At 41.8% G+C, this 14,016-nt stretch overlaps 1 protein-coding gene across 1 annotated transcript in view; it reads right to left on the reverse strand.

The window, feature by feature from the left end:
• Nucleotides 1-232: 232 nt before the first annotated feature.
• The window catches only part of odad4 (outer dynein arm docking complex subunit 4), an 81,984-nt gene continuing 68,200 nt past the window's right edge, over nt 233-14,016 (reverse strand). The window contains exons 19-22 of the mRNA XM_080213384.1: nt 13,481-13,543; nt 11,450-11,512; nt 9,463-9,525; nt 233-297 (exon numbers count right to left, since the gene is read on the reverse strand). Coding sequence (XP_080069510.1) covers nt 233-297; nt 9,463-9,525; nt 11,450-11,512; nt 13,481-13,543 — 254 coding nt within the window. The remainder of the gene's footprint in view (nt 298-9,462; nt 9,526-11,449; nt 11,513-13,480; nt 13,544-14,016) is intronic.

The following is a 14,016-nucleotide window of genomic DNA, read 5'->3' on the forward strand; positions in this document are numbered from 1 at the left end:
TGAGGTTCAGAGTCACCCACACGACAGCAGTTCATGGGTCACGTGTAGCTGAGACTAGATATGGATTTCCATCAATAAAAGACATTCGTGAGCCAGATGTATTTTTTTAATGACAGTCTGGCAGTTCCATGGCGACCATTTCCAATACCAACTTTTCTTTTAAATTTGTAACTAATGGAATTTAAATTCCTCAGCTGCCGTGCGGGGGGTTTGAACTCTTGCCTCTGGATCATTAGTCAATCTTCTGGATTTCTACATCCAGTAACACAACTAGTATACTACTGTGTCCCTTGCCACCTGCAAGGATTTGTGTACATACACCTGCGGACGTGGTGAGAAAAGATTTTCAATCTGGGTTCGGTGCCAGGGAACAAAATAAACCTGAAGAGAGAGTTAAGTGTGTGAGCTGGTAAAATAGGTTCACTGCACGCTGCTTACTGGCTACACTGACAACCTACCCTCAGGTGTGACTCTTTCAGTCTCAATATTTTCAGACAATTGTTCATCGCCCTGGTCAGCATCTATCATGGGAAAATACCAGGTCATGTAAATATAATCAACAAACACACTCTAATCATTATGGAGAATAATTTCCTTCTTAAAAGATGCTTTATCCAATTCATAAACATCTCTAAAGGCTTTCTATACTATTTATAACATAGAAATGCAATGATTGTTGTTGGTTACTTGGTCAGCAGTTTTCACACAGCAAGATCCCAGAAACAGAACAAGGTGAAAGTGCTGTTTTTGGTGGTGATTAATGGTAGAATCCCAGTGATGACACTGTGACAATCCCTCTGCTCCTTCCTGCATGGTGACAGGGACTCTCTCTCACATCAAACACAATAGGCAGGTTGGGCATGGGAAATTATTGGAGAGGATTCTTTGAGACAGGCTTTATTCCCAATTGGAACTAAGTGGATGTATTAGCGAGAGGCAACATGGTTTTGTGAAGGGGAGGTTGTGTCTCACAAACTTGATTGAGTTTTTCGAGGAAGTAACAAAGATGATTGATGAGGGTAGGGCAGTGGGTGTTGTCTACATGGACTTCAGTAAGGCCTTTGACTAGGTCTCTCATGGCAGACTGGTGCAGAAGGTGAAGTCCCATCGGATCAGAGATGAGCTGGCAAGGTGGATACAAAACTGGCTCAGTCAAAGAAGACAGAGGGTAGCAGTGGAAAGGTGCGTTTCTGAATGGAGGGCTGTGACAAGTGGTGTTCCTCAGGGATCAGTGCTGGGACCTTTGCTGTTTGTAATATATATAAATGATTTGGAGGAAAATGTAACTGGATTGGTTAGTAAGTTTGCAGACGACACAAATGTTGGTGTTTTGCGGATAGCGATGAGGACCATCAGAGGATATAGCAGGATATAGGTCAGTTGGAGACTTGGGCAGAGAGATGGCAGATGGAGGTTAATCTGGACAAATGTGAGGTAATGCATTTTGGAAGGTCTAATGCTGATAGGAAATGTATAGTAAATGACAGAACCCTTAAGAGTATTAATAGACAGAGGGATCTGGGTGTACAGGTACACAGGTCACTGAAAGTGGCAATGCAGGTGGAGAAGGTAGTCAAGAAGGCATACGGCATGCTTGCCTTCATTGGCCGGGGCACTGAGTTTAAAAATTGGCAAGTCATGTTGTAGCTTTATAGAACCTTAGTGAGGCTGCACTTGGAATTTAGTGTTCAATTCTGGGTCACCACACTACCAGAAGGATATGGAGGCTTTGGAGAGGGTTACAGAAAAGATTTACCAGGATGGTGCCTGGTATGGAGGGCATTAGCTGTGAGGAGAGGTTGGAGAAACTTGGTTTGTTCTCACTGGAGTGACGGAGATTGAGGGGTGACCTGATAGAAGTCTATAAGATTATGAGAGGCATGGACAGACTGAATAGTCAGAAGCTTTTTCCCAGGACGGAAGAGTCAATTACTCGGGGCACAGGTTTAAGGTGTGAGGGGCAAGGTTTAAAGGAGATGTACAAGGCAGATTTTTTTACACAGAGAGCAGTGGGTGCCTGGAACTCGCTGATGGGGGAGGTAGTGGAAGTCGATAAGGTGGTGATTTTTTAAAGGGTATCTTGAAAAGTACAGGAATAGGATGGGAATAGTGGGATATGGTCCCCGGAGAAGTAAGGGTTTTTAGTTAAATCGGGCAGCATGGTCGGTGTAGGCTTGGAGGGCTGAAGGGCCTGTTCCTGTGCTGTAATTTTCTTTGTTCTTTGTTCTTTGAGTTTAATGTCAGCACTTTGACGATGCAGTGCCGTGTTGGAGCACCCCCTGGATTTGGGATCAATTTCCTCAGGGTTTTTCCAGCTCAGCTTGTAAAACATTGGCAGGGGTTTGTTTGAAACCCCATTAATACACTCGATGGAGTTCCAGCAAATTGGAAAATCTTTGGGGCAATTTCCCCTCTGTGTTCCTAACCATGGAGGTGGGGCTTGTCCTTTTCCAGCCTTCTGTCTAACCACAGGTTAAAGATTCTTCTGCCTTTTCCCCATAACCTCTGATCCCCTTATTAATCAAGAACCTATCTATCTCTGTCTTAAAAACATTCAATGACCCGGCCTCCACAGCCTTCTGCGGAAAAGAGTTCCACAGATTCACCACTCTCTGACTGAAGAAATCCCTTCTTGTCTCTGTTTTAAAGGATTGTTCCTTTAGCCTGAGGTTGTGCCCTCTGGTTCTAGATTTTCCTGCTGGTGAAAACACCCTCTCCATGTCCACTCTATCCAGGCCTTGCAGTATCTTGTAAGTTTCAATAAGGTTGCCCCACATCCTTCTAATCTCCAATGAGTACAGACCCAGAGTTCCCAACCGTTCCTCATACGACAAGCTCTTCATTCCAGGGATCATTCTTGTGAACCTCCTCTGGACCTTTTCCAAGGCCAGCACATCCTTCCTTAGATATGGGGCCCAAAATTGCTCGCATTACTCCAAATGGGGTTTGACCAGAGTCTTATACAGCCTCAGAAGTACATTCCTGCTTTTGTATTCTAGCCCTCTTGACATGAAAGCTAACATTGCATTTGCCTTCCTAACTGCAGACTGAATCTGCGTGTCAACCTTAAGAGAATGTTGGTCAATAACTCCCAAGACCCTTTGTGTATCTGATTTCCTAAGTATTTTCCCATTATAGAAAATAGTCTATGCTTCCATTCCTCCTTCCAAAGTGCATAACTTCACACTTTTAATTAAATTAAATTCCTCCGCTGCTCAGCAGGGCTTTGAACTCCTGTCAACAGATTGATATTCTAGGCTTCTGGATTTGAAGTTCCAGGAACACAAGTAGGATATTATGGTACCCTGCCTCTTGCAAAGAGTTGTGTATGTACATCTGCAGTGAGAGAAACATTTTTCATTGGAATTCAATGACCGAGAACAAACTAAACATGAAGAGGGAGTTAAGTGTGTGAGTTGGTAAAATGGGTTCACTGCACACTGCTTACTGGCTACACTGACAACCTACCCTCAGATGTGACTCCTTCAGTCTCAGTATTTTCAGGTTCATCAGCATCTATCATGGGAAAAATACCAGGTCATGTTAAATGTAGTCAATTAAAAAGTTCTGATTATTATGAAAATTTTTTTTCTTCGATTATAAACTGTTTCATCCAATTCTGAAGCACCTCTAATGTTTTCCTATACAATTAATTACTTTAAAAGGCAGTGACGATTGTTGATTACTTGTTAACCAGTTTCACACAGCAAGATCCCAGAAACAGAGCAAGGTGAAAGTGCTGTTTTTGGTGATGATTAATGGTAGAATCTCAGTGATGACACTGTGACAATCCCTCTGCTCCTCGCTGCATGGTGACAGGGATTCTCTCTCACATCGAACACAATAGGCAGGTTGGACATGAGTTTAATGTCAGCACTTCTGACAATACAGCGCTGTGTTGGAGCGCCCTGTCGATTTGGGATCAATTTCCTTGGGGTTTTTCTCGCTCAGCTTGGAAAACATTGGCAGGAGTTTGTTGGAAACCCCATTAATGAGCTCAATGGAGTTCCACCAAACTGGAAAAGCTTTGGGGAAATTTCCCCTCTGTGTTCCTAACCATAGAGATGGAGCTTTTCAGTCAATTACTTAAATCTGCGTCCTCTGCTTACTGACCCTCCTGATGTGGAGATGCTGGTGTTGGACTGGTGTTGTGAGACTTCTTACTGTACTGACCCTCCTGTCAATGGAAACACTTTCTCCCTGTCTGCTCTGTCCAAAGCTCATTTAATTTTGAACTCCTGTATTCCAGCTTTCCTGAACACTCTCTGCTTTACGGTAAAACAAACCCAGATTCTCTTCACTTAATCAATGTCCCTCATTCCTTCTAGCATTCAAATAAATCTCCTTTGTAACCTCTCTCCTTTTGACAGTGAGCTACACAATAGTCCAGCTCAGCACTAACCGGTGAAACATTTACAATGACCACTTTACTCTTACATTCTAAGCCTATATTTATAATCAAAGATTCCATTATTTTATTTAACAGCCTTATCAACTTTTTACCTATCTATTCACAGAATGTGGGCAGCATGGACAAGGCCAGAATTATTTTTCTCTCCTTGAGCACTGTTGAGAAGGTTGTGGTGAGCTGCCTTCTTGAACATGAAGCAGAATGGCTCACACATTTCAGAGTGAGGTTCAGAGTCACCCACATGACAGCAGTTCATGGGTCACGTGTAGCCGAGGGTAGGTACAGATGGCAGATTTCCATCAATAAAAGACATCAGTGAGCTAGATGTGGTTTTTATTTATGACAATCTGGCAGTTTCATGGTGACTATTTCCAATACCAACTTTTTATTTTGGTTTCATGTAATTAATGGAATTTAAATTCCTCAGGCTATTGTGCAGGGATTTGAACTCCTGTCAACAGATTGATAGTCTAGAGCTCTGGATGTGTAGTTCCTGTAACACAACAAGGACATTACTGTATCCCTGCCTCTTGCAAGAGTTGTGAATGTACATCTGCAGCAAGGTGAGAGAAACATTTTTAATCGGGATTCAATGACCGAGAACAAAATCAACATGAAGAGGGGATTAAGTGTGTGAGCTGGTAAAATGGGTTCACTGCACACTGCTTACTGGCTACACTGACAACCTACCCTCAGATGTGATTCCTTCAGTCTCAGTACTTTCAGGAAATTGTTCATCGCCCTGTTCGGCATCTATCATGGGAAAATACCAGGTTATGTAAATATAATCAACAAATACACCCTAATAATTATGGTGAATAATTTTCTTTTTATGAAATGATTTAGCCTGTTCAGAAATATCTCTAATGTTTTCCTATACAATGAATTACTTAAAAGGCAGTGATGATTATTGGTTACTTGGTCAGCAGTTTTCACACAGCAAGATCCCAGAAACAGAACAAGATGAAAGTGCTGTTTTTGGTGATGATTAATGGTAGAATCTCAGTGATGACACTGTGACAATCCCTCTGCTCCTCCCTGCATGGTGACAGGGATTCTCTCTCACATCGAACACAATAGGCAGGTTGGGCATGAGGTTAATGTCAGCACTTCTGACGATGCAGCGCTGTGTTGGATCACCCTGTGGATTTGGGATCAATTTCCTCAGGGCTTCTTCCGCTCGGCTTGTAAAACATTGGCAGGGGTTTGTTGGAAACCCCATTAATGAGCTCAATGGAGTTCCACCAAACTGGAAAAGCTTTGGGGAAATTTCCCCTCTGTGTTCCTAACCATGGAGATGGAGCTTGTCCTTATCCAGCCTTCTGTCTAACCACAGGTTAAAGATTCTGCATGAGTACATGAAAATAAAATTGTGATTTGTTTTAGTTTGAAGAGTTTCTATCTGCTAATCCACAAATCGCACCTTGTGCCTTAGTGACTAATATCGCGTGTACACCGAGTGCCAGTCCCTTCATTGAAACATGAGTCTGAGGGTGCAGATTGTACCATTGACACGAGAACACACTCAGCTCATCTCTCTAAGACAGGATTACAGTGAATTCAGCTGCAATGGAAAGAGCTGTCCCATTAGTACAATTCCCTTACTCTTTCCCAGTAATCCTGTAAATTCTTCCTTTTCAATTATTTATCCAACTCCCTTTTTAAGACAGAGCATTCCAGACCAGAACAACTTGCTGCAGAGAAATAATTCCCCTTGTATTTCCTCCTGGATTTTCAGTCAATTAGTTTAAATCTGTGTCCTCTTCTTACTGACCCTCCTGTCAGTGGAAACACTTTCTCCCTGTCTGCTCTGTCCAAACTCTCTTAATTTTGAACTCCTGTATTCCAGCTTTCCTGATCTCTCTCTGCTTTACAGTAAAACAAACCCAGATTCTCTTCACTTACCAAATTCCCTAATTCCCGGCATCATTTGAATAAATCTCCTTTGTGACCTCTCTCCTTTTGACAGTGAGCTACACAATAGTCCAGCTCAGCGCTAACCGGTGAAACATTTACAATACTTTGCTCTTACATTCTAAGCCTATATTTATAATCAAAGATTCCATTATTTTATTTAACAGCCTTATCAACTTTTTACCTATCTATTCACAGAATGTGGGCAGCATGGACAAGGCCAGAATTATTTTTCTCTCCTTGAGCACTGTTGAGAAGGTTGTGGTGAGCTGCCTTCTTGAACACGAAGCAGAATGGCTCACACATTTCAGAGTGAGGTTCAGAGTCACCCACGTGACAGCAGTTCATGGGTCACGTGTAGCCGAGGGTAGGTACAGATGGCAGATTTCCATCAATAAAAGACATCAGTGAGCCAGATGTGGTTTTTATTTATGACAATCTGGCAGTTTCATGGTGACTATTTCCAATACCAACTTTTTATTTTGGATTCATGTAATTAATGGAATTTAAATTCCTCAGGCTATTGTGCAGGGATTTGAACTCCTGTCAACAGATTGACAGTCTAGACCTCTGGATGTGTAGTTCCTGTAGCATAACAAGGACATTACTGTACCCCTGCCTCTTGCACGAGTTGTGTATGTACATCTGCAGCAAGGTGAGAGAAACATTTTTAATCGGGATTCAATGACCGAGAACAAAATCAATATGAAGAGGGGATTAAGTGTTTGAGCTGGTAAAATGGGTTCACTGCACACTGCTTACTGGCTACACTGACAACCTACCCTCAGCTGTGACTCCTTCAGTCTCAGTATTTTCAGGCAATTGTTCATCGTCCTGTTTGGCATCTATCATGGGAAAATACCAGGTTATGTAAATATAATCTAAAAAAACATTCTAATCGTTATGGAGAATAATTTTCTTGTTATGAAATGATTTAACCTAATCAGAAACATCTCTAAAGACTTCCTATACAATTAATTACATTAAAATGCAATGATTGTTGTTGATTACTTGTTAACCAGTTTTCACACAGCAAGATCCCAGAAACAGAAAAAAGATGAAAGTGCTGTTTTTGGTGATGATTAATGGTAGAATCTCAGTGATGACACTGTGACAATCCCTCTGCTCCCCCCTGCATGGTGACAGGGATTCTCTCTCACATCGAACACAATAGGCAGGTTGGGCATGAGTTTAATATCAGCACTTCTGACAATACAGCACTGTGTTGGAACACCCTGTGGATTTGGGATCAATTTCCTCAGGGTTTCTTCTGCTCGCCTTGGAAAACATTGGCAGGAGTTTGTTGGAAACCCCATTAATGAGCTCAATGGAGTTCCACCAAACTGGAAAAGCTTTGGGGAAATTTCCCCTCTGTGTTCCTAACCATGGAGATGGAGCTTGTCCTTATCCAACCTTCTGTCTAACCACAAGTTAAAGATTCTGCGTGAGTACATGAAAATAAAATTGTGACTGTTGTTTTAGTTTGAAGAGTTTCTATCTGCTAATCCACAAATCGCACCTTGTGCCTTAGTGACTAATATCTTGTGTACACCGAGTGCCAGTCCCTTCACTGAAACATGAGTCTGAGGGTGCAGATTGTACCATTGACACTAGAACACACTCAGCTCATCTCTCTAAGACAGGATTACAGTGAATTCAGCTGCAATGGAAAGAGCTGTCCCATTAGTACAACTCCCTTACTCTTTCCCAGTAATCCTGTAAATTCCTCCTTTTCAATTATTTATCCAGCTCCCTTTTTAAAGTTATTCTTTGCCACCCTTTCAGACAGAGCATTCCAGACCAGAACAACTTGCTGCAGAGAAATAATTCCCCTTGTATTTCCTCCTGGATTTTCAGTCAATTAGTTTAAATCTGTGTCCTCTGCTTACTGACCCTCCTGTCAGTGGAAACACTTTCTCCCTGTCTGCTCTGTCCAAACTCTCTTAATTTTGAACTCCTGTATTCCAGCTTTCCTGAACTCTCTCTGCTTTACAGTAAAACAAACCCAGATTCTCTTCACTTACCAAATTCCCTAATTCCTGGCATCATTTGAATAAATCTCCTTTGTGACCTCTGTCCTTTTGACAGTGAGCTACACAATAGTCCAGCTCAGCGCTAACCGGTGAAACATTTCAAATAACAGCTTTGTTCTTACATTCTAAGCCTATATTTATAAACAAGGATTCTGTTAATTTATTTAACGGCATTATCAACTTTTTACCTATCTATTCACAGAATGTGGGCAGCATGGACAAGGCCAGAATTATTTTTCTCTCCTTGAGCACTGTTGAGAAGGTTCTGGTGAGCTGCAAAGGACAGTAGGACTAGGGGGCATAACCTCAAGATAAAGGGGGGGCGGTTTAGAACAGAGTTGAGGAGGAACTTCTTCACTCAAAGGGTGGTGAATCTCTGGAATTCTCTGCCCGTTGAAGTGGTGGAGGCTGCCTCGCTAAATATTTTTAAGAAGCGGGTTGATGGGTTTTTGATGAGAGAGGGGATTAAGGGTTATGGGGAGAGGGTGGGAATGTGGAACTGAGCAGCGACAGATCAGCCATGATCTTATTGAATGGCAGGGCAGGCTCAAAGGGCTAGATGGCCTACTCCTGCTCCTATTTATTTCTTATGTTCTTGAACATGAAGCAGAATGGCGTACTCACACATTTCAGAGTGAGGTTCAGAGTCACCCACATGACAGCAGTTCATGGGTCACGTGTAGCCGAGGGTAGGTACAGATGGCAGATTTCCATCAATAAAAGACATCAGTGAACCAGATGTGGTTTTTATTTATGACAATCTGGCAGTTTCATGGTGACTATTTCCAATACCAACTTTTTATTTTGGATTCATGTAATTAATGTAATTTAAATTCGTCAGGCTATTGTGCAGGGATTTGAACTCCTGTCAACAGATTGATAGTCTAGAGCTCTGGATGTGTAGTTCCTGTAACACAACAAGGACATTACTGTATCCCTGCCTCTTGCAAGAGTTGTGAATGTACATCTGCAGCAAGGTGAGAGAAACATTTTTAATCGGGATTCAATGACCGAGAATAAAATCAACATGAAGAGGGGATTAAGTGTGTGAGCTGGTAAAATGGGTTCACTGCACACTGCTTACTGGCTACACTGACAACCTACCCTCAGATTTGATTCCTTCAGTCTCAGTACTTTCAGGCAATTGTTCATCGCCCTGGTCGATATCTATTATGGGAAAATACCAGGTCAGGTTAAACGTTGTCAACAAGTTCCAATTATTACGAAAAAAATATTTCTTATTATAAACTGTTTCATCCAATTTCGAAACATCTCCTATGTTTTCCTATGCAATGAATTACTTAAAAGGCAGTGATGATTATTGGTTACTTGGTCAGCAGTTTTCACACAGCAAGATCCCAGAAACAGAACAAGATGAAAGTGCTGTTTTTGGTGATGATTAATGGTAGAATCTCAGTGATGACACTGTGACAATCCCTCTGCTCCTCCCTGCATGGTGACAGGGATTCTCTCTTACATCGAACACAATAGGGAGGTTGGGCATGAGTTTAATGTCAGCACTTCTGACAATACAGCGCTGTGTTGGAGCGCCCCGTCGATTTGGGATTAATTTCCTTGGGGGTTCTTCCGCTCGGCTTGTAAAACATTGGCAGGAGTTTGTTGGAAACCCCATTAATGAGCTCAATGGAGTTCCACCAAACTGGAAAAGCTTTGGGGAAATTTCCCCTCCGTGTTCCTAACCATGGAGATGGAGCTTGTCCTTATCCAGCCTTCTGTCTAACCACAGGTTAAAGATTCTGCATGAGTACATGAAAATAAAATTGTGACTGTTGTTTTAGTTTGAAGAGTTTCTATCTGCTAATCCACAAATCGCACCTTGTGCCTTAGTGACTAATATCTTGTGTACACCGAGTGCCAGTCCCTTCACTGAAACATGAGTCTGAGGGTGCAGATTGTACCATTGACACTAGAACACACTCAGCTCATCTCTCCAAGGCAGGATTACAGTGAATTCAGTTACAATTAGTACAACTCCCTTACTCTTTCCCAGTAATCCTGTAAATGCCTCCTTTTCAATTATTTATCCAACTCCCATTTTAAGACAGAGCATTCCAGACGAGAACAACTTGCTGCAGAGAAATAATTCCCCTTGTATTTCCTCCTGTATTTTCAGTCAATTAGTTAAATCTGTGTCCTCTGCTTACTGACCCTCCCGTCATCGGAAACACTTTCTCCCTGTCTGCTCTGTCCAAACTCTCTTAATTTTGAACTCCTGTATTCCAGCTTTCCTGAACACTCTCTGCTTTACAGTAAAACAAACCCAGATTCTCTTCACTTAATCAATGTCCCTCATTCCTTCTAGCATTCAAATAAATCTCCTTTGTAACCTCTCTCCTTTTGACAGTGAGCTACACAATAGTCCAGCTCAGCGCTAACCGGTGAAACATTTACAATGACCACTTTACTCTTACATTCTAAGCCTAGAAGCTCAGGATCCCATTAATTTATTTAACAGCCTTATCAACTTTTTACCTATCTATTCACAGAATGTGGGCAGCATGGACAAGGCCAGAATTATTTTTCTCTCCTTGAGCACTGTTGAGAAGGTTGTGGTGAGCTGCCTTCTTGAACATGAAGCAGAATGGCTCACACATTTCAGAGTGAGGTTCAGAGTCACCCACATGACAGCAGTTCATGGGTCACGTGTAGCCGAGGGTAGGTACAGATGGCAGATTTCCATCAATAAAAGACATCAGTGAGCCAGATGTGGTTTTTATTTATGACAATCTGGCAGTTTCATGGTGATTATTTCCAATACCAACTTTTTATTTTGGTTTCATGTAATTAATGGAATTTAAATTCCTCAGGCTATTGTGCAGGGATTTGAACTCCTGTCAACAGATTGATAGTCTAGAGCTCTGGATGTGTAGTTCCTGTAACACAACAAGGACATTACTGTATCCCTGCCTCTTGCAAGAGTTGTGTATGTACATCTGCAGCAAGGTGAGAGAAACATTTTTAATCGGGATTCAATGACCGAGAACAAAATCAACATGAAGAGGGGATTAAGTGTGTGAGCTGGTAAAATGGGTTCACTGCACACTGCTTACTGGCTACACTGACAACCTACCCTCAGATTTGATTCCTTCAGTCTCAGTACTTTCAGGCAATTGTTCATCGCCCTGGTCGATATCTATTATGGGAAAATACCAGGTCAGGTTAAACGTTGTCAACAAGTTCCAATTATTACGAAAAAAATATTTCTTGTTATAAACTGTTTCATCCAATTTCGAAACATCTCCAATGTTTTCCTATACAATGAATTACTTAAAAGGCAGTGATGATTATTGGTTACTTGGTCAGCAGTTTTCACACAGCAAGATCCCAGAAACAGAACAAGATGAAAGTGCTGTTTTTGGTGATGATTAATGGTAGAATCTCAGTGATGACACTGTGACAATCCCTCTGCTCCCCCCTGCATGGTGACAGGGATTCTCTCTCACATCGAACACAATAGGGAGGTTGGGCATGAGTTTAATGTCAGCACTTCTGACAATACAGCACTGTGTTGGAGCGCCCTGTCGATTTGGGATCAATTTCCTCAGGGTTTTTCTCACTCGCCTTGGAAAACATTGGCAGGAGTTTGTTGGAAACCCCATTAATGAGCTCAATGGAGTTCCACCAAACTGGAAAAGCTTTGGGGAAATTTCCCCTCCGTGTTCCTAACCATGGAGATGGAGCTTGTCCTTATCCAGCCTTCTGTCTAACCACAGGTTAAAGATTCTGTATGAGTACATGAAAATAAAATTGTGACTGTTGTTTTAGTTTGAAGAGTTTCTATCTGCTAATCCACAAATCGCACCTTGTGCCTTAGTGACTAATATCTTGTGTACACCAAGTGCCAGTCCCTTCATTGAAACGTGAGTCTGAGGGTGCAGATTGTACCATTGACACGAGAACACACTCAGCTCATCTCCCTAAGACAGGATTACAGTGAATTCGGCTGCAATGGAAAGAGCTGTCCCATTAGTACAACTCCCTTACTCTTTCCCAGTAATCCTGTAAATTCCTCCTTTTCAATTATTTATCCAACTCCCTTTTTAAAGTTATTCTTTGCCACCCTTTCAGACAGAGCATTCCAGACCAGAACAACTTGCTGCATAGAAATAATTCCCCTCGTATTTCATCCTGGATTTTCAGTCAATTAGTTTAAATCTGTTCCTCTGCTTACTGACCCTCCTGTCAGTGGAAACACTTTCTCCCTGTCTGCTCTGTCCAAACTCTCTTAATTTTGAACTCCTGTATTCCAGCTTTCCTGATCTCTCTCTGCTTTACAGTAAAACAAACCCAGATTGTCTTCACTTACCAAATTCCCTAATTCCTGGCATCATTTGAATAAATCTTCTTTGTGACCTCTGTCCTTTTGACAGTGAGCTACACAATAGTCCAGCTCAGCGCTAACCGGTGAAACATTTACAATAACAGCTTTGTTCTTACATTCTAAGCCTATATTTATAAACAAGGATTCTGTTAATTTATTTAACAGCCTTATCAACTTTTTACCTATCTTTTCACAGAATGTGGGCAGCATGGACAAGGCCAGAATTATTTTTCTTTCCTTGAGCACTGTTGAGAAGGTTGTGGTGAGCTGCCTTCTTGAACACGAAGCAGAATGGCTCACACATTTCAGAGTGAGGTTCAGAGTCACCCACATGACAGCAGTTCATGGGTCACGTGTAGCCGAGGGTAGGTACAGATGGCAGATTTCCATCAATAAAAGACATCAGTGAGCCAGATGTGGTTTTTATTTATGACAATCTGGCAGTTTCATGGTGACTATTTCCAATACCAACTTTTTATTTTGGATTCATGTAATTAATGGAATTTAAATTCCTCAGGCTATTGTGCAGGGATTTGAACTCCTGTCAACAGATTGATATTCTAGAGCTCTGGATGTGTGGTTCCTGTAACACAACAAGGACATTACTGTATCCTTGCCTCTTGCAAGAGTTGTGTATGTACATCTGCAGCAAGGTGAGAGAAACATTTTTAATCGGGATTCAATGACCGAGAACAAAATCAACATGAAGAGGGGATTAAGTGTGTGAGCTGGTAAAATGGGTTCACTGCACACTGCTTACTGGCTACCCTGACAACCTACCCTCAGATTTGATTCCTTCAGTCTCAATATTTTCAGGCAATTGTTCATCGCCCTGGTCGATATCTATTATGGGAAAATACCAGGACAGGTTAAATGTTGTCAACAAGTTCTAATTATTACGAAAAAAAAATTTTCTTGTTATAAACTGTTTCATCCAATTTCGAAACATCTCCTATGTTTTCCTATGCAATGAATTACTTAAAAGGCAGTGATGATTATTGGTTACTTGGTCAGCAGTTTTCACACAGCAAGATCCCAGAAACAGAACAAGGTGAAAGTGCTGTTTTTGGTGATGATTAATGGTGGAATCTCAGTGATGACACTGTGACAATCCCTCTGCTCCTCCCTGCATGGTGACAGGGATTCTCTCTCACATCGAACACAATAGGCAGGTTGGGCATGAGTTAAATGTCATAAGAACATAAGAAATAGGAGCAGGAGTAGGCCATCTAGCCCCTCGAGCCTGCCCCGCCATTCAATAAGATCATGGCTGATCTGTCGTGGCTCAGTTCCACATTCCCGCCCTCTCCCCATAA

This window comes from Carcharhinus amblyrhynchos, chromosome 27, assembly GCF_965287045.1.
Source record: "Carcharhinus amblyrhynchos chromosome 27, sCarAmb.v2.hapA, whole genome shotgun sequence".
Taxonomy (NCBI): Eukaryota; Metazoa; Chordata; class Chondrichthyes; order Carcharhiniformes; family Carcharhinidae; genus Carcharhinus; species Carcharhinus amblyrhynchos.